General features: G+C 42.4%; 1 protein-coding gene across 1 annotated transcript in view; it reads right to left on the bottom strand.

The window, feature by feature from the left end:
• Positions 1 to 11,551: 11,551 nt before the first annotated feature.
• SMYD3 (SET and MYND domain containing 3) overlaps positions 11,552 to 26,250 on the bottom strand; it is a 385,175-nt gene continuing 370,476 nt past the window's right edge. The window contains exons 11-12 of the mRNA XM_039697893.1: positions 17,893 to 18,001; positions 11,552 to 12,252 (exon numbers count right to left, since the gene is read on the bottom strand). Of these exons, the coding sequence (XP_039553827.1) occupies positions 12,151 to 12,252; positions 17,893 to 18,001 (211 nt within the window). The 3' untranslated portion in view covers positions 11,552 to 12,150. The remainder of the gene's footprint in view (positions 12,253 to 17,892; positions 18,002 to 26,250) is intronic.

Here is a 26,250-nt window from a genome sequence, read left to right as displayed (position 1 = left end):
CCAATATATCTGCCTCCTGCTCCTGACTCTTTCACTTTAGATAAGAGCATTTCATGGCATTTCATACCAGAGAATGCTTTTGACCCATAAGAGGATGGAGTATCGTAACAGTGAAAGTGAGCAAGGCAAGAGAGCAAGATCAAACCTGAAAATAAAATGACCAAAGGGGTTATATCAAGCAAGTGTTACTGAGAAGCAAATTCACCAGAAAACAGTAAGGAAGTGCAGGGTTTGGTACCAATGACAGAAATACTACAAGCAAGCAGAGCAGCATTAACTTCCCTGCTGCTGTCCAGAAACACCAAGAAAACACAATCACAGACCTGAAATGGTCAGGCTTTTACATAAACTGGTTATGCACATACACAGGGATTGCTCTTTTGCATCTGTGAGCAGGGGAAAAATCTGAGACCAACCAAATACAAAAGATGTATTCATAGGTATAATTTTTTTATGGTCTTTAGTAATTGTGTCACATTTCCCTTGGCCACCATGCAGGTAACACATGGGAGAGATAAAAAGAGTTTGTGTCCATTCCTCAAGACATTTTTCCTCTCAGAGAGGCAGTGGTGGCAGGTTCAGCAGGCCCCTGAGCTGCTGCAGAGGGGTGCACAATATCTGCTTGCCTTCGGCTCATGTTTGTGGAGTTCGCTGTTGATAATTAAGACAGCACCTTGCTTGCAGGACAAAATGTGAACGAGCTCTCTGGGCAAATCTCACATGCCCATCAACACCTGGATAAGCTCTGAAAAGGACACTGAGCTCTTCCCATCAGAAGAAAGCCACAGTTTTTATTTTCTGTGGGAAAGATTTTAAAAAATTCAAATAATTCAAAATGTCTTTTACATCATCTGCAGGCAGATGATTTTCTCGTATTCCTTTCTTTTGGAGGGACATGTTAGGGTGTTAAGCATTAAGTATTTGGTTAAGAGTTTGATGATAACTTAATAAAGTCCTTTCTTCTATCTTATTATTATTCAGCAGAGTGGCAGATCTAGCAGTCACAGTTGCAGGGAATGCAGTTGTTTATGGTGACCTTTTTTAAAAGAAAAATATTGAGCTGGATACAGTGGCAAGGCTGGCAAAGACGGTGGGGAGGAGCCAATCTCCTTCTTTCCCCTCTTAGAGCAGCAAGTCCTGTGCTACCTTAGCTGCTGCCCCAGGCCAGTGAATTTGCAGGCTGTGCCTCTCCACAGTATCTGTAAATGAAGATAAACAGCCATTTATTTCATCTGTGGGCTGTTCAGAATAGCTCTGATTTGCTCTAAAGAGCTAAAAGGCTTATTGCCTACTTTTGAGGTAATTTATCTTCATTGCTGCTATCATGCAGCCACATCAGTATTAAGGAGCCCGAAGTGCCTTGCAGAGACAAAAACAGAAAAATGGGTTAGTGCAAGTCTTAGACTTTGTCTAAGACAGAACTGATGGTGAAGGGCTCTAGATGAGCTGCAAACATAATCAATTCAATCTTGGTCAAATCTGGAGCCTTACAGACCCTGATGCAACACATTTCTGATTTGGGGCAAGACAGCAAGACATGCACAGAGTGGAAGCAGGAGCTCACGCCTGGCAAAAGTCTGGTGTCCCTGAAACTGTTGATACCTCTTGCAAAGTAATGACCAAGTTTTGTCTTTAAAATCATTAACTTGCCAGACTAAAAATCAGCTTTAGTGTGGAAACCTGACCAACCCCATCTCCTTATGGAGCCCCAAATAACTCTCTAGCCATTGGAAAACCGGGAAGTCAGGTTGTTGCTAAAGCATGTTCCTCTCCCACATCCATCTGCAAACCAGACTCCTGGGAGCTTACCCTCATTTTGGCTGACAGTATCTGCCTGGAAGACACTGAAGAGGAATGAAGGCTGGAAAATTCAGTTCCCAATCTTTGAGATGAACACAAAGTGAATATTTCGTTGCTCTGGAAAAGGCCATCTGTGGATTTTACGGTTTATGATAGTTAGTAATCTTGACAGTTGCCGATCTGGCAGTTTTGGAGGCTGACATCTGCTATTTAACCACTGAGCAAAGCTTTGCTGGCTGTGACCACACAAATGCTTTGAATTGCTCAAAGACGACTTTCATAACCTCCAGGAACAAGTAGGTAGCTTGGAGGTCCTGTCCACTCTCCGGAACTATCCTGGCAAGTGCTGACTTGGGAAAATCTTCTAGACAGCCAAAACCCAGTCCACCTCAATGAGTGCTTGTTGGGGGAAAAGACCTGCATTCATTTTCATACACGTTTATACGTGTCTCTTCTGTGGACCCTTATAGCACAGGTTTGGCAGCTGTGCTTTGCGTCAGATTGTGAGTTTCATACCAACTAAATGACAGCCAAACGTATTCAGCTGTGTGTGTCTGGCACATATCCATATTTCCATTTCTATTTCCTAGGAACCCAAGTGCTACCAGACAAGTCAGGATTATGTGCAGGACTCGAGGCTTGCTGTGGAGAGGAAGTCACACCTCCAGCAATGAGGGACCTTTGTCACTCACTCTAAAAGGAGCAGGGACTGTCCTTGTCCCTTTCTCATCCTTGCTCATCTTCATTCCCTGAATGACAGAACACCAGGGAGGTGGGAGAAAGCCCTGACACTTTCCTATATTTAATTTGTCAAAAGGCAAATTGCTCATTGTAGTTACAATATAGAAGGAAGAGGAGCACAAAGCCACCCTGCTAGCTGGGCTGTGCTCTACAGACTCCTGCACGCTGGCAACCTTGGATGATCTGTGCCACCCAGCCCAGCCCCTTGCAAACTTGGAGCTTGATTGAAATTGGCTCCTGGTGGCACTGAAGGAGCAGCAGTGCTCCCACTCAGCCATTCTTTCAGTGCCCATCCGTGCAGAGGGGCTCAGCTTGCTCCCTGTCTGTGCTTTAGCTGGATGCCCAGGGACACAACTGTGGAGAGTCACGGCAACCACCTGGTTTTATTTAAGAGCAAGCTGCCTGCTGCTAAATCATATTTGATGGAAACCTCACAGTGCCCAGCAAGGGGCACCGAGGGAGCCAAGCAAGACACTGTAAACAGCATTTCTGAGGACAACGGAAGGCATGGCGATTACTGGACTAATTAGCAAGATAACAGCTGGCTCCTGGCCCTGAGGCTGGTGACTCGTGCAGCCCTGGGGGCTGGTGTAGCTCAGGCTCACACCTGCCCTGAGTTTCCACAGGCTCAAAAGAAAATTTGTGAAGGTTATATGTAAAGCCATTTTAAAATGCTGTGAAATCCAAAGAAAAGCTTCTGGACAGCCCCTAAGCTGGGGAATTTCAGACTTTGCACCCATTGAGCCCTTCTTTCTGCTGTCAAGGCCAAAACAATGCGAGTTCTTTCCAGCTTGCTCGACAATCAACATTTTGGTGGCATGAAGCATCCACAGAGCAGGTCAGTCACAAACACTGTGTGTATAGAAATAAAACTGTAGCCTAGCAAGAGGGTTTTGTAGCTGAAATCTGTGATGGGGTCGCAGTTCGTGTGAGAGTATCAGGGCACTGAAATACTTCCACGGTGAAAAAATTGTTCTGGGACTGATATCGCCACCTAGTAAAATCACTTAGAGTCCCGTAACTCATTTTATGAAATATTTATTTATTGCTCCTCTGAACAATTCCTTACTTGCTTTTTATATCATTGCTAATAGCTTGCTTTCCCATGTTCTCCACATATTTGCAACACATGATGGCTCAAGATGAAGGTTTCCCATTTCTTTGTGGTAGATTACTGTAGTCATCAGTCATGTGAGCTTTCTAAGAGGTTGCTGCAAAGCTATCTGTAGTTTCTTATTAAGGTGCTTTTAAGGCTGTCCTGAACTGGCCATTTTCACCATTATACATCACACAGACACCAGGACAGTGATGCTGCCTGTGCACAGCCCTTGACATGTCCCAGAGCAATGATAGTCCTCACTTGTCCCTGCAAAGGCACAGGACCCCTGGCACCAGCTGGCCAGAGGCCTGTTCAGAGGCACTGTTTCATTTTGGGATTCATTTTGTTGTCTCACTGGAAGCAGAAAACCCACTGAGGCTAGGAGACAAACTAAACAATTCAAACCCCTATAATGTAATAGTTATGTTGAAGTCAACTGTGAAGATTTAGGATGTTATTTCCCTTCCTCAAACAGGGACTTTGAGTAAAACTGACCCTCATGCTAAGCCATTTTGACCTCTTCATAAGCTTACACCATAAAGTGTGGAGGCTGTTATGCTGCCTTATCTTCTTGGGATTGTAAACCTTTGAGCTCTAATTTCTATAACCCTAGAAAATCTTCCCTAGGCAAGATGGAATAGGATTTTTTTTTTTTTTTAATGCACTGCATGGTGACTTGTAGTTAAACCTGTGTTTCAGGTGGGAGAGCTGTAAACCCATTTCACTAAGGAATCCTACACCTGGCCACATCCTGGGAGTTCCTGGCTGCAGGACCGTGTGGCTGGCCAGGAGCTGGGCCGCTCGCTGTGAGAAAATACATACCGTGCCTGAGGTGTATGGCAGGGCTGAGTGAAGGCTGACACAGGGACACTGGTGCCAAATCCGGCTTCCTCTGCCTGGGAGTGTTTGCTGGCCTGAGGCATCTCAGGGTTTCACTGTTTTGATCTGGTAAACTGCTCAATCTTTTTCTGGGAGTTGTGGAGGGCATTCAAGCCTAATCATAATGAGATTGTCTTTCCTTGGCTGCCTTTTGCAAACCCCCTCCATGGGTATCCCGAGGCGGCAAAGCCCTGCTCCACAAAGTGATGATGGCAGCTGAGCCCAGACCCCTGTAAACTCCTGTCACAGGGCAGAGCCAGGACAGGCCCCGCTCAGCTGGTACCAGAGAGCAGCAGCACGAAACAGCTGCCATGATCCAAAGCCAGTGTAGGAGCTGTCCTGCTTTACTGTTGTTCTCTGGTATTTGCCAAAAGTGAAGCAGAAAGCTAACACTTCCATGCCCCTTCAGAAATGATTATGTTGTGGTTGGTATTTTCCAGAGAGCTTTTTGCTCTCTGTTCCCTCCCTCCTCCCCCTGCAACAGGAGTTGGACACTTGATATCTTTTTACAAGGGGAAAACCTCCACAGCTTCAAGAGCAAAGGCCCCTCATGAGAGGCTGCATCAGCGACAGAACAGGACACAAAGTGGGCAGAAATGTGCTGGATTCTCTGCAGTGAGGAGCAGGGAAAAGGGAAGCTCCCCGAGGCTCACGAGGCGCTCACATTGCAGTGCGAGGTGGATGGCCCCAAACAGCACCCCAAGCCCCTTTGTCCTGTACAGAGGAAAACGCAATAACTCCAAAGTTGGCTTTGGCACATTGTTGCATTCCCCCACCTGCAGAGCAATGGTGTTGCTTAAGGCATCAGATCAAGCAGGAATAAAATCCTTGCTTTTGCCTCCCTCAGCTCCTCATTTGGCTCTGGCCTGAGCTGGGACACCTGCCCAGCTCAGTGCCTGCTGACAGGCCTGCTCAGGAGGAGCAACACCCAGGTTAAAGCCTGTCTGGGCTATGAGCTCGATTTCAGTAAGTCTGCAGGGCTGCAGAGTTCCAAACCTGTGTTGACTCTGCAGCTCTGCAGAACAACCAAGCAAACCAGTCTTTCCTCAGTTCACAAGCCAGAAAAGCTCTTTGCTCCTACCATCCAATAACCATCATTTTATGTCGCTTAGCAGCAGATTTCAAAGGGCTCTTTCACAGCAGAAGAAAAGTTGATCTGTTGAGGAGCTTCTCTGCTATCTTGGAAGGACATGTTTTGCCAAGGCTTTGGATTTTACTGGTAGAACAGTTTTGTGGCCTGGGTGTCTCAGTCCCTTTACATGGATTGCATAAACTGCTTTGGGACTCCAATGAAAGGAATTTGGACAATACCCATCTGAAGGATTTTTACTGTTTTTCCATTTGCCAGCTGTAAATAAGGCAGCATCCTTGCCTGGTTGCTGCGAGGCTGCCCCTTCCCAGACTTGGGATCAGCATTCCTCTGGTCTTTGCAGAAAACACAAAATCAGATTTTTGTTTATTGTCCACAAATTATGTAACAGTCCCCACAGAAAACATTTGGTAATGATAAGTAGTCTTTGTATATCCTCATTACTCTGACCTTTAAAAATACTGTTATTTACTGATGCATTCAACCACAGATGTTCAGAAATTAACATTCCCAAGTCATGATAAGAATTTTCCTCAATCATCATTTCTGTTAGCACGATGAGGAACCTCACTCCACAGTAATTGTATTCTGATCACAGTCTTATCCATGGTACAAGCTGGGTACACAACGTTAATGACATTAGCGAGAACAGAAATCCAGACATTACCAGTACCTCTCTGAAGACTCTCTGCAGAACTCTGCATGACTTTCACAAGGAGACTGAAATACAGCAAGGGGGAATGGGAAGAGCAGAGGCAAACCCCCAGCAGTGACACTCTCAGGCACATGGTGTGACTCTCAGGGATGGTGCTGTTCAGGGCCAGGAGTTGGACTCAATGATCCTTGAGGGTCCCTTCCAGCTCAGCTGATTCTGTGCTTCTGTGATCTCTTCTGCTCCACTTCCCAGACTACCAGCTGTCCCTCAGCTGTGTGGCTGCCACTATAGGTATGGAGAGCAATTCCTCCCTGCTGCAGTGTGATAACTGAAATTCCATCCAAGAGTACAACAGCCTTTCTATCCCTCCCTTTGGGTTCTTGCAGTGTGCTGCTGCTGGTGGGAGAGATGGCAGCTCCAGGGCTTCGTAACACATCACCTGGGTGTCCCCAAGGGACAGAACAGGGAGGATCAGGCCTCTTCTCTACCTGTTTTATCATGGGATTCTCAGCACCACAAGGAGAGGCAGGAACAGGAAGACAGCACAAGAAATACTTCATTAAAAGGAGCTTCATTAAGAGTAAATAGGCAAGAACTGCTCGGAGCAGTGCACAGGGCCTGGGGGAGGGGAAGAGTGGTGCTCTGCTAATTTTCTCATCAGACACCCTTCTCTATTACTGTCTCCTGGCTCTTGCTCTGAAAGTCAAGTGGAATTGTCAAGAGGGATCACCTGTGATTTAAAGTGCAGTTTTCCTTCAAGACATATGTAAATTTGCCACCTTCCTATTCAGAGCCACTGGGACTGGGAATCAGAGCTGCTGAATTGGAGGGGAGGAGGAAGAAATCACTGCTCTTTCCTCATCTTGTCAGCCCCACTATACCAGCCCTTAACTGAAGCAGAGATGGGAGAGCAGGCTCCTCAGCTGGTACCTTAGGGAGCAGGTAATGGGACCAGCAAGTGGTGCCTGCCCCACCCCAAGAGATGTAGGGGAACTTAAGGCATGGAAGAAGCTGCATGATTATTCTCTTCCTCCTGTCCTGGGGGCAAGGAAATTAGAAGAGATTGTGGTCTGTCCTGATTTAGTTATCTTTAGAGTTAAAAGGAACTCAGGCAGGATGCTTCAGCCCTGCCCTCTTACCATAAACCCCATCAGAATTTGGTTAATAAGGAGCTGAAGCATCTGAGACTGCTGAAAAGCTTGTTGTGTGTATGCATTTCTCTGTGTGCCTGTCTCGGTGGCTATATAGAGATATATTTAAAAGAAGGTTAATTGGTCTCCTGGGAACTATAAAGAACCTGTTAGGTTCCTCGGTGTGAGCAATGACTGTATGAAGCCTAATTACTAGGCCTGAGTTATTCTTTTATATGGGGGGAGGGAATCTCTAAGGTTCTTATTAAAACCTACAAGAAGTCTAAAAAACGATGGAGTTAGAATTGATTTGTCCATGTTGATCAGAAGTGCAGAGCAAATAAAAACATTGAGCTTTCCCCAGGAAATATTAACAGGGATGACATAGGCCTGGCTTACACATCACTGCTGAGGGGATAAACAGAAACCATTTTGCTAAATGGCAAGAATTGCAGACCAGAGACTTTCAGATAAGGTGCACTCCTTTTCCTTTTGCTTAGGGCAAGGAAAATTCACACTTCGATGTTCTTGTAGGGTGCCCTTTATAAAAGAGCCATAACAAATCTATTTTCAGGCTAATTAAATTTGCAAAAAAGGAAAGGAGTTTTGTTTGGAAAAATGTACATTGAAAGGAAAGAGAAAATAGTAATCTGAATAAGAATAAAATAGAAAAGGAAAAGAGGAACTCTGTCATGGCTTTGGTCTGAAATAAAGAAAAGCACTTGCTTTGCATTTTTTTCTTTAGATGTTGTTGAAACTCCATGGGTGGAAACAAAGCTTTGTCTATTTGGAGCAGGTACAGCACAGACAGGAGCAGCTTACAGCTCTCTGCCCATGTTTGGCACTCAGATGTGGAGGAACTCTCAGTGCAATACCTGCAGTTATGACAACTACAATGATGCCATTCCCACCTGTGCCACCACAGCCAGCCATGGCAAGGCTGTAACACAGACACTGCCATGTTGCTACACTTCTGACATCAATTTGGACATACTCATGTGAGGCAGAGTTATTGAAAGAGTCATAGCCAGTTTCCTTTTTTTTTTCTCTTTTCTCTTTTCTTTTCTTTTCTTTTCTTTTCTTTTCTTTTCTTTTCTTTTCTTTTCTTTTCTTTTCTTTTCTTTCTTTCCTTTTCCTTTTCCTTTTCCTTTTCCTTTTCCTTTTCCTTTTCCTTTTCCTTTTCCTTTTCCTTTTCCTTTTCCTTTTCCTTTTCCCTTCCTCTTGTCATTATTTTCCAAGAATCAACAATAAGGAAACTCAAGTATGGGTGTCTAACCCTGTCTGATTTACCCAAGGTCAGATACAATTTCTGGTGCAGCAGAGAAGCCACGCCAGAACTCCATGTCCATAATTGTAAGACCTTCCGCCTTCTTGTCTTATGGGAGGTTTAATTCTGATTCAGGAAAAAAATCCTCATAATTGGCACAACCTCTGTGAAAAATGGAGCTCTGTTCATTAAGAGATTTGCAGTGGCCAGGGACAGCTTGAAATATACTGTGTGGGGAAATAGCCTCTGTATTTCATAAACATGCTCTATAAAAAAAAAAACAAGTGTAAGAAAAGCTCACTTAAAAACCTAGCTATCAGGGAAGAGGGTTACAATGAGAAGCAGAAAAAAGGCTGAGCAGTGGGAGAGTTTTCTTGGCATAAACCCATGCACGATAGACTTCACACACAGGTTGACAGAGTCAAAGAGGTCAAAGCTCTAAAAAAATGGTTTACTGTGTTTTCCTTCACTGCTTTTCTTTTACTTTCTACTATCTCTGCTATGCACTGCATAATAGACTGTTTGCCAAGGTCTCAGAGAGTTTTTACTTCCAGCTTCTGGTCAGCACCCTTGAGGGGCATGGATACAGAGAATTATGCCATTCTTAAAGAAATAACAGAGTTTAGGGAGCTTTTTTTTTTTTTTTTTGTTTAAGACAAATATTCTTTTCAACTGTAATCAGTTATTCTTAGCAAAACTGTATCATTCCCCAAGGTTTTTTCCCTGTGTTCTGCTACTGCTTTTCTTCCAAACACACAGTGTGATTCTGCTGCCTCTGAGTGCAATCTAACATTGTTTTTCCTGGAGTAATTTAAGGGAGAGTGACAAAACACAAGTAAGGCAAAATGCTTTCCTAAAACTTGAGGTGAACTCAAGTAACCACTGCTTTCCAAAAGGCACCAGAAAAGCCTCCAACCTGTGGGAATCAAGCAGCAAACCTGCCAGCATAACAGATAATGTTGCAGTCTGCCTCTTTCTGACTTTAGCATCTTTATCTTACCACTAATACCAGCACCTGAGAAATTTGACAGATATTATTCATGAAAACTGAAACATGATGTCTGTGCAAAGATAATATTACTTGATTTGAAATGAGTGCTTATCTAAAGTTGCCTCCTCCCTGGCACCCTTGCTTGCTGCCACACTTTCAAATAATGCATTCAGGTAAATCCCTCCACAATCACAGACCAGCATTCTCTGCAGAAAATAGACTGAAGCAGGACCACCAAGAGAAAAAAATCTGCCCACAACAACCTCCCCTGCAGCACTGCTGGTGGTGTTAGTGCATGGGAATCTCCAAGGGAAATTGCTCAGTAAACTACTGAAAACAACCAGAAAATGTGACTCTTGCCTTGACCAAGCTGAAAGAAGTTTTGCATCAACAGTAATTAATAGAAATCATAGGTTATGCTCCCCATACTGAGGATCCTGGTGCCCATTCAGTTTCTTGCATTGAGTACTGGGGCTGTGGATGGATTTCCAACAGCTCTGCACTCATGGCAGCACAGCTGCTGTGTGACACTCCACAGCCAACAGCACATTCCTTCTCTGTTTCCCATCAGTCTGTCACTGAACTGTTTCCTTTGTACCTTACCTCTAAGTGTCTTCCCGGAGAAGAGAGAAGGCCCCAGCACAGGTAGAGGTTTTAGCTTGCTGTAAAGTAGCTGTTCTCATACAAGAGCAGGTGACTGCCTATCCCCCAGCTCCTACCTTGGACTGTTGAGGTGTCCTTGTAGCCGAAGCCCCAGCAAACAGTGCTGCACTTCATACCTGCAGATGTGTCTGCATGCATGAGAGCTTCTGGGCTGTCTCCCAGGATATGCTGCACAAACTAATGCATCACCTGACCTTAGATTCTGAAGGCCCCTCCATCTGCAAATCTTAGTACCACATATGTAAATACAGGATAACATAAGCATGATCTTTACACAAAAATAATGAAAATTCCAATATGCATGTGCCCATTTAAAACCAGAAAATAGACTTTGAAGTCTGGTTGTCCATCAGTAATTTGTCAAAACTCCCAATAAATGCAAAGGTCTGACCTTTTCCCCCAGACAATTTCCTTTTTCTAATAGCAGGAAGACCCAGCCAAGCAGTGAATTTCTGTGAGGATTACTGCACTTCTTGGGTGGCTGATATGACCTGGCCTCTGGCAGCAAGCCATGCTAGGTACTCCAGAAATGCACTGCATTTCAGAGGTTATTGCCTGCACATTACTGCCGGGCAAGTGAACGCTCCAAACGCTGGAACAAATTCAAACGTCTTGAAAGGAGATATCTTCCTCAGCCCTGGCATTCGTGTGCCATGGCTGTAAATTACGCCCAGAGTGTTCATTTTCTTTTTAAATGTGTTCTCATCTTGTAATAATTAATGGTGTCAGGTTACTGGTGTGAAAAAAGCCTGACTTTACAACAGCGATGGATTAATGAAGTAACAGTCATGGCTGGAGTAGCAGCAATAAATTGTTAAAGGAGTGACACACCTGAAGCAATACTTTCAAAGGCCTTAAATTATTTAAGTTTCAATGTCCCTCATAAATACTGGCTTTTGTTAATATTTATTTCTGTGTTAAAAAATGGTAGTAAACAGCTCTGGCAAGAACAAGTCTCTTGCTGATCCGCATGGGGAAATAGTGTGCCCGTTCTTTCCAAGACATCCTTGTCTTCCCCAGGGATGACGTGTTCATCTGTAGGTCTCTGGCCTTCTCTTTTTGGGGATGTGACATTCAAAATCCACAGATTTTGAAAGCTCTAGAAGCCATAGCACTGAAAACTCACAGGTCCAAATATCAGTTTTTAAAACTGTAATGAAATGAGAAACTCTTGAAGATGGCAAAATGGGGAAAAGCAGAGTAAGCAATTTCCACCCATGACAAAATTTTTTATTTAATCCATTTTAATATTCAATATTATAAGCTATGAAATGGAAGAAGAAGACAGACAAAGCCCTGCAGATCTATTGGGAGGGAAGAAAAACTCATATAAAACATCAGGAAACTTATTTGATGTCAAAGAGCACTGGATCAGGTTTTCAGAAACCATACCAAAGGGCAAGGCAAAGGGAAAAAAGTATATTCTCTTAATTTATAATGTGTCTGACAAGAGATTCCTAATTGCTGGCATAAACGGACGCCAGCAATTCATAAAAGTAATTCAAAAATGACTGCTGATATCAGTGGAATTAGATCACTTTGTAACTGATGAAGACTCTGTATGCATTTTGCCAATACTTAGAATCAAATAATTAGGTTTTTAGTTATTGTCAATAGGACTGATGATTGATGATACAAAAAACCCTCTGAAAATTACAGGAATTGTACCAAACACCCACTCAATTCAGACCATACAGCAAAACTAATATGAAACCTTTTTGTAAAGCAAATAGGACTTATAAAAAAGACACTAAAACCATTGAGAACCTTCACAATTAAATAAAAAACAACATCTTTGTCCTTGAATATTTTGTTTTCCAGACTAGAGATTATCTTCACTGTATTCTCATCATGGCCTCATACTCTTCCTTTAACTCCATCAAGACTTTCATCAGGCTGTGATCTGTCCCATGGGTCACCTTCATAATATTATAGGCCTGTAGGAAAGAACAAAAAGGGGCACGTTAGTCATTGTGCAGACCATGCAAAGGGGCTGGACCCTGGAGCAGGGTGGGGTGCTAGAACTGGTCCTCAAGTGGCTGGCACCTGGGGACTTGAATGCATGGCATGGCTGAAATAGGAATGAAGCATCCTAAAGTGCACGGTGATTTGTCCTTGACAAAGAAGGAGGCATTGACACTTTATTCCTAGGTGTTAAACCCCACAAATATGTTGCACAACTGGGTGTATGGAACAACAGAGAGAGATAATTTTGCACTGAGACATGAAGGCTGTTTCAAGATTGGTCAACTACAGCACCCAAGGTTTTGATACATTATTTAAAAGATGACTGTGATGTTCATGAAAGTCCTGTAAAAATAGAAATTGATTAATGCTTAACCGATGGAATAAAGTACCTTTATTAGGAGAAACTATACATAGCATTGAACAAATGAGCACATTAATAGTCTCACTAAAGGACATGCAGGGGAATGGGTCTTTGCTGCTTTTGCCAGGGACTATTTTCTCTGTATGTTTGTCATCTTCCACTGCTGGGCTAATTTATGCTTGCTATTATTGCCTGTAGTACTGCTGATTTCCTGCCACATGTATGTCTGCAATGCTCTTTGCCCAGGTTCTGTTTAGATCATCACTTTTCATATGGCATTTCTGCTTCTTTCTCTATTAAATTCCTCCTGCAAGGAGGGAAGTCCTAGATGGAAGCTGATTCAGCACTTCTGAAGATAGAGCAAGGGAGCTAGTAGTGTACTGGCAGGAGAAAAGATCGGAGATTTTTCATCATTCTAAACTGAAGAATTGCAAAAAACTAAATGCAGCCTATGTTTCAAAGGGTACCCTGTCCAGTAGCTGACAAAATTCAGTTAATTGGCTTTGAATTTCAGCATTTCTTCTTGGGGAAGAAATGTTGAGGAAGAGGCCTCATTTAAATTGGATAGACAAAAGTAAATATATACTTTTGTGGAATGAATGAAAGTCTACTTCCAAATTATGAAGACTGGCAGGCATATGGAAATTCCAGCACAGTTTATTTTTGCATCAAATTTGCTAATTCTTAAAAGAGGGAGGCAGCACAAGATTGAAAGAACAAGTTGAAATATCAGTCAAAACAAATCACAGTGAGCAAGGAGCTCTAAAAACTGTATACATTTTTGAAGCATACTGAAAAACTGCTAAATGATACTACTAAATGATGTAATTTACACAGTTAAAAAGAACAATGGAAAAACTTTCATTGCTTTTAGAAATGGCAAAGAAATGTGAAACAAAATCAGAAATACGAAATTTTTGTAACATGCAGCTGCACCCAGACTAACTAGAAGGGGACAGGATCAGCCTAGAGCTAAGTGGCTGGGTGAATTGGCCCTGGATCCTGACATATTGGTGCACAGTGCTTGCATGCCCTGTCCTAGAAAGCTGATGGATTTCTTGTGAATGATGTATGCTAAGAGCTGTGCATCTGGATACATCTGAGTGACAGTCCTGGGGCAGCTGACCTGGATTTTCAGCCCCACTACAGGATAGTGGTCAGGTTCATTGTGATGGACTTGGACCATGACACCGAGATGCACAGCCAGAGATGTCTGTATAGATATACCTCCATTAAAAACCAACAATCCTTAATATCAAACCTAATATTGAGTTAATGCTACCATTGCTGCCTTTCTCCCACCTCTAACATTTTCTTTCCACTTCTTTCATAAGTATGGTGGACAAAAGCACTCAGCCATTATCCTTTTGTTTCCTTTCAGGAAATAATTCTTATGCAATGTACTCTGTCATGCACTGCTGCATGAGTCAGAACCAGCTTCATCAAAGTTAGAACAGCGATGAGTAATCCCTAAATTCAACTGGTATTAGGCTATATAGCTCTTTTGGCAAAGGTCAGTGCAAAAAGGAATCATTTCAGCTCCAGTGCAATGAATAGTTTTACTGGACAGAAGCAGGAACACATGGGCTCTCTGCCCACTGCCCTGATCTCAATCCCACAGCTCACCAGCAGAGCGGAGGCTGGGCAGATTCGTGTGGTCTGTGTGGTCTCCCTCCCAGCCAAATGAAAAAATCTAATTATGAAAAGCTACAATGGCAACACAGGCCACGGTGTCACCAGCCACACCCTGAAGAATATAAACCCCATTAGAGCAGAGGCAAGGCTGCTGCTCCATGAATGTAAACGAGGAGCAGTGCATGTGTTTGTGGCTGATTTGCACAGGGATGGAACAGGATGCCCATGGCCATGGCTCTGAGGAACCGTGGGCAGGTGCAGGATGGCCCAGCTCTGTCACAGGGAAAGGAGAAGCAAATGGCCATCTGCCAGCGTGGCAGGAAGTGTAGGCTAGTATTTCAGAGGGAGTATCTGTGGTTTTCCATCTCTCTTGATTGAAGAGTACAGGTTGTTAAAGCAGGCACAGGAATACTACCAATGACAGCTGGTAAACAACTCAGTGTTTGATGCAAACGCCTAGAGAAGGGACTTCTTCAGTGTTCCTGTGAGACCTGGGAAGGATTTTACCCCATTTCTGTGCTTTTTGCCTCCACAACAGGGAATTATATAAGAAGGGAAGTCATACAGTACCTGTTGTAGATGTTTATGAGACAAGACAGCTGTACCCATCAGCTCATGGAGGACAAAAGTACTCCCATGACCATGCCATGTCAGGCACTTCGAATTGTTTTTCAGATTGGGCTCCAGTTCCTGTCTTTTGCTGACAAAAGCTTTCCAGATCTATAACTCAATCTATCCGCTATTAGATCTTTCATATATGTATAAAATTTAAAAATAATATGTTGGTTGTAAAATACTACCTTCAGTTATCACTCCAGAGGAGTATTGCCTCTCTGTAAAACTTCTATTTCAAAATCTAGCAAATAAGATTCTGCAGGGCCTAATATAATTTTAGCGGGTGATTTCTTTCTGATGGGCAACTTAAAGCCCTCCACATTATTTAAGCCTTCTTCAGGGGTGCAGGGCAGAGAGCTAAACCCATAGGGCCCTAAGAGCAAGGTGGTTAGGATAGTGATTCATTTTTTTGTGGCACAGAGAGCAGCAGTGAGGGCTGGGCTGCAGAGCCAAGTGAGATCTACTGGTCTTAACAGACCATGTATCTGCTGCAGAAAGGCTGTCAATCCCCAGCAGCTCTGAGGCTGTGCCTGATTAAACAGGATTTATATGTGAGGTGAATTCCACTCAGATCCCAATTCCTCTGCACCTTCCATATCCTTCTTCCTAATGCCACAGTGAAATTAGTCTGACGAGGGTTCCAACAGGGTGCTGCTATTCAGTGTCAGAGTGTATTAAGAAGAGTAATGAAGCAGAGAAGGTAATCGACTTTCTGCTCTGAGCATGTGGCATGCTCTGTTGACACATCTAACCACAAAGGAGCAAATTGTGTTCTCATATAACTCTAGGACATTATCTGAGTAATATTGAGAATCACATCCTTTAGTCACAACAAACTGGGAATTATATCTTCCTCTAATTTGTTCTGGTATAGAAAGCAAGGAAGTGAATCAGTTGCAGATCTCATCTGAAGAAGTTACATGGAGAAACAGGATGACAAGAAGTTCTTCCTCCTCTCAGCTGAGCTCCCAGGGAGTGGGAGCTCAGTCTCGCCTTGTCCCACACTTGGGTGAAAAAGGGGAGGCTGAATAGGGAATAGGCAAAGCCACGACAGGATGCTATACCTCAGTTGTAAAGCACTTGCTGTGTCCTTGTGGAGCACCAGTGGCTTGGAGCCTCTGTTAGAGGCTCACTGAAGTATGACACAGAAGGGCAAGCAGCACCTTAATGTCCCTTTGCAGAAAAAGAGGAGGTCACAGCCTAGAAAAGGTTTCTGTGTTAGGCATTGCTCAGTTTCCAAAGGATCATAGTGTAGCCATCTGGTTTGCAGTGGTCAGCTTCTTCGCCAAAAACACATGAATCCCCATTGCAATGTCCACCTTCACTGACCAGCAGCATTCCTTTGTCTCCAGGGGAATTCGCTCCAGTTTCATCTAATGCAGTATCACATTAGAAATGCAATTAGAACAATGCCTGTTGATATTATTGTAGCAGTGTCAATGAAAATAGAAGCTCCTCTGACTGGAGTCTCATTCCATTGCTAAAAGGCAAAGTCTGAATATTTGGAAATTATCAATATTTTGGGGAAAACGCCAGAGGGATTACCTGGCACATGACAGATATATGACATACTTCTGAATAATACATAAAAATAGAATTGATTACTCTTCTTCTGTCTGCTTTATAATGATCAGAATTGGCTATAATTTAAGTAAAATATGTCAAGTGAAGATTTAAATTATACCAAGATTTAGCAAGAGTAGCATCATATTAAATACTAATTTATTTCTTCAACATATGAAAAGTATTCAGCTTGCATCATTATTCAGATGTTAAAACCACAGAGATATGTTGGTTGAAGAAAAGGTAAGTACAAAATACTAATACCTAGAGAGTCATAACTGATATTATCTTTACAGGGGACCTGGGCAGGAGGGGAAAAGCACCCTTCCCTCAACTCCAGTGGAGACACGCATCCCCTTCTACCCCCAGCAGTTGCCACAAAGCACTTCATATAGCATGGACATTAATAGAAGGGAATGTAGAGCCAAATTCTTCACTTCTTTCCAACACTGGTGCCAGAACTGGGCCTGCTGTGCCCAGCAGACACAGGCAAGTAGCTGGGCCAGGGGACTTTTGGCAGCACCCAGCAAAGGCAACGAGGAGCTGTGTCAGGAACTGGAAGTGAGCCAAGAGCCAGGACAGGGAACCACATGGAGCATGTAGAGTCTTCAGGGCAAGCGATCACAGGACAATCCATAACATAAGGGAAAAAGACCTTTTTGAAGGAAACTAGAGGCAGCACATCTTCCAGGGGGAGCAAAGCACCCCAGCAGTGATTGAGGGCTTGAGATGGGAGGCAAGATTCTACATCCTGAGGACATCTTGCACATGGAAAGGGATTATTTTATATACTTAAGATGACACTAACAGCAATATAACAGCAGGACAAATAAGAGCCTGAGGTACAAGGAAATGAATATAAAAGTGAGCTCAGGTACAAGAGGGATGGCTTAAAGCTGAAATGTAACTAACAAAGCACAGCTGCAAAACCAGATCAAAGATGATGAATGATAAGAAACATGAGGGATCAAGGGACATGCCTGTTGATTTCAGTGTGGCTCACAATAAAATACACACATTAAAGACAAGTTTTCCACCCTGAAATCACAGAACCCAACAAGGAATAAGGAGGATAGAAACTGCAGCTCTTCTCCTGTTCCTTACTTTCAGTGCTCTCAGAATCACTTTGCTATAGAAATAAGGAACATATGAAGCACTGAGATAATTTTATCTCTTCAGATCTAATAGCAATTTTTCATCCAGGCACCTCTGAGCTATCAAACTGTAATTAGCTGTGACTGATGCTAGAGAATGTCAGTGCCTGAAATGCTGTGCTGAGCAACAGTGACCCATCACCACACCCTGCTGCAGCCTGGGGAGCACCACTGGTGGAAGAAGTGGTGAGGAGTATTCAAAGGTATAAGGGGGGAATCACACAGCAGTTTTGGGGAAAGCATGAGAGAGGGATAGAGAAAAAATATTTCACCATACTGACCTGTTTCAAGGTTTCCAGTGCCTGAGGAACCATGCCTTGACTGTACTGCAGCTTGCCCACTCGCATCAGCTGGACAGCCCTCAGTGGATGGAAACCAGGATAATACAATCTGTAGAGGAAAAAGGAGGAAAACATGTCACTGTCAGCTCTCACCTTCACAGTCACTGCCTCTGCGGAGAGCTATTAGGGTGGGACTGCAAAGTCATTGTGAATGTTAATAAGGTACTCAGAGAAAATTAGCTGCAATACTGAGAAGCATGAAATACTGAGGGGAATTATCAAATTATTACTCTCCATCCCAGAGGAATGCTTTTAACTTTATCCTGTTAGAAAGTGACGGGAGTGGGATTATTTAATTTGCTACTGTTGGATAATACAATAGCATTTACTGCAGTTAGTGTTGCAAACAGAGGTCCTTGACAATCTCTGGTCTCTGGAGAGGCATAATTTTAAGAGGAAGCTTCATCAGGGAACCCAGTCCTCGACTGTCCAGGATGAAGGAGGGGGACTGCAGTGAAAGCAGGCACGTAACATCATGACCACTGCCTCTGAGGGTTTGTATGCTGCTCCCTGTTGCATAAAAATAACTGTTTCTGCACATTCAATGAAACATCTCAGACTTGACTTGTTCATCTACACAAGGTATCTGCTAGTATGAGGATTCATTCCTGTTCTTAGTTAATTTCAAAGAAACAGAGGTTCTGTTAAAAAAAAACAGAACGACCCTCTCTTTTTCCTAGGAAGTAGATGGAGAGTGGTATTATCATTAATTGCTTCCAAGATGCTCTTGAAATGTTCATGGTGGCTAATTCACATTTTAAAATTCCACTGACCCTTGGCTCATCATATGTGGATTGTATCCCAGCCCCATGTTCTGGATGTGCAGAACGTGATATCTTGAAAAAGCAACTTGGGGGCTGCAGAAAGCCATGGATGCAACTTGCCTGGAGCTGGCCATCAGGAAACATGAGGTGAAGGGACACACTTGGAAGTTAAGTTACTTACAATTGGACCCTCTCCAATATCTCCTTTTGTTTCTTGTGTTGAGGAGCCCAGAACTGGACACAGCATTTCAGAGGTGGCCTCACCAGGGCTGAATCATCTCCCCCAGCCTGCTGGCCACTCTTCCCGATGTTCCCAGGACACCATTGGCCCTTCTGTCCATAAGGGCACTGCTGGCTCATGGACAACTTGTCATCCACCAGGAACCCCAGGTCCTTCTCCACAGAGCTCTCTCCAGTAGGTCAGTCCCCATTCTGTGCTGGCGCTTGGGGTTTTCCTCCCCAGGTGCAGGACCCTGCACATGCCCCACTGTGCTGCTCTCTGCCCAATTCTCCAGCCTCTCAGGGTCCCATGGAATGGCAGCAGAGCCTTCAGGTGATCGGCCACTCCCCCAGTTCAGTGTCACAGCAAATGGCTGAGGGGCCTCCTGTGCCACGGATAAACAAGTTGGATAAGAATGGGCCCAGTATTGATCCCTGGGGAATGCCAGTGACTACAGACTATGCAAATTAAAGAATAAAAGCCTTAAGCACAGCTCACCAGAGACAAATATCCTACTTGATCAAAGAGCATTTTTTTTCCTCAAGTACACCAGCAGTTGTGCTTGAGCAGTGTCTAAAAATACAAAATGAGTCACAACTTCAGGAAGAATTGCCAATAAGCTTTCTAAAGTCTACTTTTTGAATAAAATATTTTTTGTGTTTATGCCAAACCTATGATCATCAGAGTTCAGGGTAACTGTTAATGAATGATGCCACTGCAGTCAAGAAGACACTTAAATTTGCAGGAATATGATTAAATGCATGCTAATACATTAAATGATGTACATTTGTACAATGTACAGAAATCTTCTGATAAGTCTGCATGTAAATTAATAAGTTATATTTCTCTGTTATATTTCCCCAATAAAAATGCAAACACAATTAAATACAAGCAATTGTTTAAATGGCAGCATATCTGGCTGTCCTTATAAGTCTCTAATTAGGATGTGTAAACATAATGAAAAATGTTTTCATACCCAAATTCCCCTATTCTATTGATCCCACGCAGTTTCAGTGAAGACATACAGAAATACATGGAAAGCATGCCTGGCAGGATCTCAGCAGCAACTGCTTTTGATCTGCCAAAGCCTCTCATGAAACAGCAGAAGCCAATTCCTCAATGAGAATAATCCATCCTGAATTGCCACAAGCACCTCCTGCGCAGCCCCCTTGTGGGTTGCAGTTCAAAAAGGCTGAAAAGCCAGCAGACAAGAGAGAAGAAAAATGATAGCACTTATCTCAGTCCACTGACCAGTCAGGAACTTCAAGGGTCTGGTCAAACAAACACTAGGAAATTATCAGTAGGTTTATTTTTAGAATTTGTTTCTGATTATTGTATCAATATGGTGCTATCTGATACTAGTGAAATAGGGAGAAAATGCAGAGATTTTGGTGTGAATTAATGAAGAGTAATAGAAATTCCAGCACTAATATGGACACAAATGGAAATAATGAGCACAGGCACACCTTCGTAAGAATTGGAAAGAAAATGTCTGTATGATTGCATCCTTCTGCTCTCCTCTGTGACTGCTGCAAAGGAAGGAGTGAAATGTCATTTCCTCTCCTCTGTGCCACCAAAAAGCCAGGATGCCTGGGGAAGGATCATGGCCACAGGAGAAGGTGATAGGGGGACAAAGATTTTTGCATGAGATTATAACCCATCTCTGTAGGCCCCATTAGATCGTTTCTGCTGCATCCTGACAGCTCTGATTCTTGTGCCACTGTTCTTTCACAGCTGCTTTGCATCTCTGCCATTCCACACCTTTATCCTTCATCCTATCAACTGTTTTTTTAATCTTCCTTTCCTCACCCTTCTGAATAACCAGCCCCATTCTGATATCCACACAAAGAGGAAACGTGGGTCCTGCCTCACATGCAGCCAAATGAAGGGTGGCAGCTCAAGCAGGAAACTCCAAGCTGTGCTTTAGTTCATCAATGTGGTGCCTGCTAAACTTCACACAACACAATGTGGGTCCATCAGAATTCAGAATATGCCCCTCCATGCAAATGTGTTTCTTTCTATAGATCATGCATTCACCTGCAGTCACTGAAGGTCTAGGATTGTGGTATATGCAAAAGCAGGGAACACAGGCAGCAATTTAGCAACGTCAGGTCCTCAGCCCAATCTACCAGCTATAAACTAAAGCAAGTGAAAACTTAAGATGAGGATAGAGAAGGAGTAAAATGTGTGAAATGAGGAGCCCTGGCTCATAAATATTTACAAAGCTGTTTTACTGAGCTGATTTATGCTCTCATCTTATGCATGTACATAGTTCCATTTTGCAAGTCTTAAAACTGGCATTTGAAACAACTGTCTATTTTCATATTCTGGAATAAATCTATTGAACTACTGGAACGCTGCTTATGGAAGGACATCCATTGAGTGTGTTTACTAGAGAAATCCAGGCAGCTTGCAGCTCTTCTGGGAGATGTGCAAGTGGGGAAGATGTTGTTGGCTTCTTCAAGACATTCCCAGGATTCAGTATTATGAAACACTGGCGTGACAGAAAGAACTAAGCAGTTTCAGACACTTGTGGGCCAATTTATTATCCCAATGCATTGCTCTGAACAAAAGCAAGTGGATAGATTTAAGAATAAGGAAGATATTTACCAGCCAAGGAACTGATACCTAAAGACTGTCAACAAGAGACCAAGATAACTATAGAGAAATGCATGCTGTAAAACATGTTACAGCTTGGGAAGAGTAGGATTTCAATCTGAAAAGGATTTTATGAGATTTATGAAGGCCTGAGGGACAAGAAGGGAAACAGTAACATACTGAAAGCTGAAGTAAGCATAGTTCTGTAGCGTGATGCTTCCTTGCCCTTGGCACTGGTCAATGCCCAGTAGATCACTTGCAAAGAGAGATTAAACAAAATACAACAAACAAGTAAAGCTGCACTGTAAACAAGACAGCTGGAGGAGGTTGAGAAAGAGCTGTACATTTTGTATCACATCCTCTGCTTTTATGAGGCAGCACAGCTTTGTTCCCATCTATGCCCAACAGCATCCATGCTGGCCTGTTCCTCCAGCCTGCCCTCCTGCCTGTCAGCTAGTCCCCCCAGTATGGTGTCACCTGCAAACGCCACAGAAGTGCCTTATGTTGCCTCCTCCAGGTCACTGAAAATGGTGCTAAACAGGACGAGTCCCAGGACAGACCCCATGGTACCCCTGCTGTTACTGCCATCAAACTGGGGACAGACAGCCCAACAACCATGCACCAGTGCACCCCCAGGCAGGACTGTACCTGTCTGGCTCTCTGCTCATCTGGGCCATGACACCCTCACCTGCATGCTGGCTCCCTGATCATCTCAACCTTGCAGAGACAGCAGTGAGCACGCTGGCCAGCTCTCAGTGCCTGGTCTGCAGGTAGCCATCCTGTCTGATGGAATTGCAGGGGTCACATGCTCTCAGGTAATCCCTGGCTCAACCCTTATCCTGGGATGTGCCTGGGACACTTCATAAGTGACCAGTGAAAGAAAGAAGGCACCACCTGGCTAACTATTCAGAACCACAAATGAAAGCTATTTCACAGTATTCAGGTAGCTTGAACCAGTGCTTCGCTGCTCCAAGCAGCAGCAGTTCCTAAAGTTCATTCCCAAAATAGAAGGATACCAATTTTTACTCAGCAAAGAAATGGCCTATACCATGTAAAACAGTATCTGTTTCTAAGGAAATCCACTGCTCCTCTTGGTAATTCAGCCTCAAGGTTTGCCTTGATTAACCCCCAAAGCAGTCACTATTCATATGCTTTATAAAGAAAAGTATTTTTTGATTCATTCTATGTATTAGCTCTGAATCTCTTGAAGCTATCTCTTGTGTTCCATGTAAGGAACAGTGTAAAAACCACAACCCTTGACAAAATTCAGCCAATTCCTTCTATTTCTTAATAATGTAGTTCCATTAATTCCACTCAACTGATCTCCAATTACAAGGTAAGCAGTCAGAGCTTTTGTGTTCCCTTGTGAATGAAAGCCTAGTATTAAAAAAAAAAGAGATTATGCAAAATCACTGCCTTTTCTGATGACTCATATTTTAAAATAGATGTCTACCATTTCTTGCAGACCAATCTGTGGGGCTAACATTTATACTGCTGTCTTCAGCCTGATGTAATTAGAAGCAGGAGGATTTATAAAACCTGAAATAAAGGTTTGAAATGGAAATGTTACAAATCTCTTTACTAAGATGATATGCAAAAGGTGAGGCTATACATAACTGTAAACTGGTTTTCAGTACCTTTCAGTGCAAGTAAATATGATAGCATAAAAGACATAAAGCAGTTTCAGGAGTCCCAACAACACAGAAGGGATAAAGAGGTAATGGTGGTAAGGAAAATATAAAGAGAAGAATATCAGCCTCACAACAGAAATGTACACCACAAATACAGCACCCAGTAAGTTCAACCTTCTCTTCTTTCTCTGACTTGTTCTTGATTTCTGATCTCCTCATTATTTGAGTACATTCATTAAAGCTGCTCACTGAACTGAAGCCTAGGAATTGGTTTTATGTTGTCCAGTTACTATTTTTTTTTTTAGTCAGTGATGTGAAACTGGTCAACAAATTCACATATTATTTCTATTCTTTGGCTGGGATGCTGAATGTGTTCTACACACAAGAACTATAATAAATATTTTTAGGAAAAACCTAGGGACCAATTTTTATTTCTGCTAAAAATTATGAAATAGTCAAAGAAATCACATGCATCAGGAGCACAAGACAGATAAACTAACTATACTCATTTAGGAGTTTACATATCTTCATGCTATTCAGTCTGATCTGCATGGAATTTCACTTAGCAATTCCTGCTGCAGACCCAGCAATTCGAGGTTAAAGTAGTGCTTACAAAGAAATACTCTATTTATAGAAAGTAATCTTAAGCAGCTTTATACATAATTTGGTCAATTTTTTAATGAGCACGAGCCCTGTGCAAGAGTTTTGCCTGGAACAAACAAGGCTGTGGGGTTATTTTTGGAGAATGTGGGAATGTCCAGCCATGTGACACTGGACTAGGTGATTGTTTTGAATGCTGAGTATTCAAAACAGTCTGGTTGGAACTTTGAAATTTTTAAGGCCAATATATGTGTATTAACCTGTGTAAAATATTTGGGGGTCCCTGTGAAAACCTTCATAAAAATGGCCAGTGCCTGGCTTTCATTTTAATATTACATTTTAAAATTATAATAATAATAATGTTAACCTGTTATTCTTTGTGGTTTTTCTTTCTCTTTCCCCTTCTCTTTTTTTCTTAACAACTTCCTGTCCATCATGGATGACCAGGTAAGTTTAAATCAGTTCAGTACTTCACAACTCCCATTATACCTTCTGCAGCCATGCTTTTTTTTTTTTTTTGAGTAGAAGACTAAATCCTTTACCTGATATACTCCAACTGCCCTGGAATGTTTATTGTCCATTTTATCTCCCCATCACAGTGTCTCATGGAGACGATCAAAGCATCAGTGAACAGTTTAATTTTGGCATCAGACTTTACTATTTTTTCCTGGATTTGACCTCTCACTTGGATTTTGGGATCAGCTCCTCAGCACTAGGAGGGAGGTTTTCCTGGAGGAAACCACTGGTGCACATCATTAAAGTATTATAAAAATGCTTTGCCAGCAATGGGAAAACATTATTAGAAAAAATTTTATGCTGGGAGGTCTCTTACAAACTAAAGCAGGAGAAATTGCTTTCTGTGATTACTATGCAAAACTACTAATTATCCCTAAGAGACTTATTCTGGTCTAACCAAATAACACCAGAAAATAGTCATCATTTTCTGAGCCAGCTGAGGTGATATCAGTACAGATCTGCAGACCTAACACCTCTGATCAGAGTTAATTTTGATGACCCCATACTCTTATAAATATATCCTGGCTGAATATTTTTGCAGCCTAATTTAAATGTGCTCTCTCTCTCTTTGGATTGTTTTGCATTGGCAAAATTCTTGGTTATCCCCCAAGTATTGAGATTTTCACCAATGCCCACAACTCATGTATGAGCCTCATCCTACTAAGCAGCAAAGTGCCTGGCATGACAGTCTTTGTTCTGCACAGATAAGATATGGAGGCCCAGGCAAATGAAATAGTTTGTCCAATGTTACAAGATAAAGTCTCTGGGAAAGCTAAACCTAGATTTCATTGTAGCTCTAGGATGGCTTTTGATTCATGCAGAGTCTGGGTCATGTGTTTGTGCTGTCTTGCCTACCTGTCTGGCTCTAGCAATCCAAATGAAAGTAAACATAATTTTGGAGGCTTAACAGGCTTGCTGTATTTTGTAAATAAAATATAGAGAGAGTAAGCACAGTTAAGAAACTTTTGTGCCAGACTGACAACATATTTTCCTGTTTCTTTTATGTATTCTGTTGTCACTCAAGAAATGTCCTGTTATTTCTGTGGAACAACTGCCTCTGGAAACTATTCAGGATTTAGATCTGTGAAATAATGCCTCAAAATATTTTTCATCACATCTGCATCTCATATTGTTTCATTACTATTTGTTTCAGTAATTTAACTGATGTGATCAAATAAGCAATCATACTTCTTAATTGACTGAATTCTCAAGAAATGTTAGCTATCCATCTCAGAAGTTATTTCTCTCTGGCTGCTGCTCATTCTGCCATATTCCTTATGATGATAATTTATGTCACATTAAAATGAATATTGTTCCAGATGTTGTCTCTGCCAAGATTTGAATGATAACTTCAATAAAATGAAAAAAATGGGATAAACAGCAATTTTCATTTTGGCTCTTGATCTATCTAACTCATCCACTTAAAATGCTAACTCTCTCAGTTTGAACTGTCCTCTTCAATGTTTTTTCCTCTTCTGATATTATGAGATTTAAGGAAAGAAAGGGTGCCCAATCTGGAATGTAAGTAGAAAAAGATTTTATATACATTGTCTCTTTCTCCTGGCTGAGCTTTAAAACATCTTGTAGCTGTTAGGGGTTTTTTGTCCTAAATTCACCACCTCTACAGATAAAGAGGGCAGGGTGGACTGTCACTGCAGATAGGAACACACTGTCTCCACCCCTGCATAACCAGGAGAGTAAGAGATTAAGATCAGCAGTTTAGTTCAAAGGATTTATAAAATTATTTTAAAAGGCATACAGATTGCATTGGGAGAATGCCAGAAAACACAAGAAGGGTAAGAAATGCAGCAAGGGAACAAAAGGAAAGCTAATTAAAGAGAACATGCATGGGAAGAGAAACAAGAAACTGAAGGGAAATGTACATTAGAGACACTGTAATTTGTGAAAAAGATCTTGGCATCACCTTCTCCTCCAGCAATGAACCTCTGACCAGCTACTGATGGTATGA

The sequence above is a fragment of the Passer montanus genome, unplaced genomic scaffold (assembly GCF_014805655.1).
Source record: "Passer montanus isolate IOZ18808 unplaced genomic scaffold, ASM1480565v1 scaffold12, whole genome shotgun sequence".
Taxonomy (NCBI): Eukaryota; Metazoa; Chordata; class Aves; order Passeriformes; family Passeridae; genus Passer; species Passer montanus.
The sequence above is the reverse complement of the archived record's forward strand: the minus strand, read 5'-3'. Positions and strand labels throughout refer to the sequence as shown.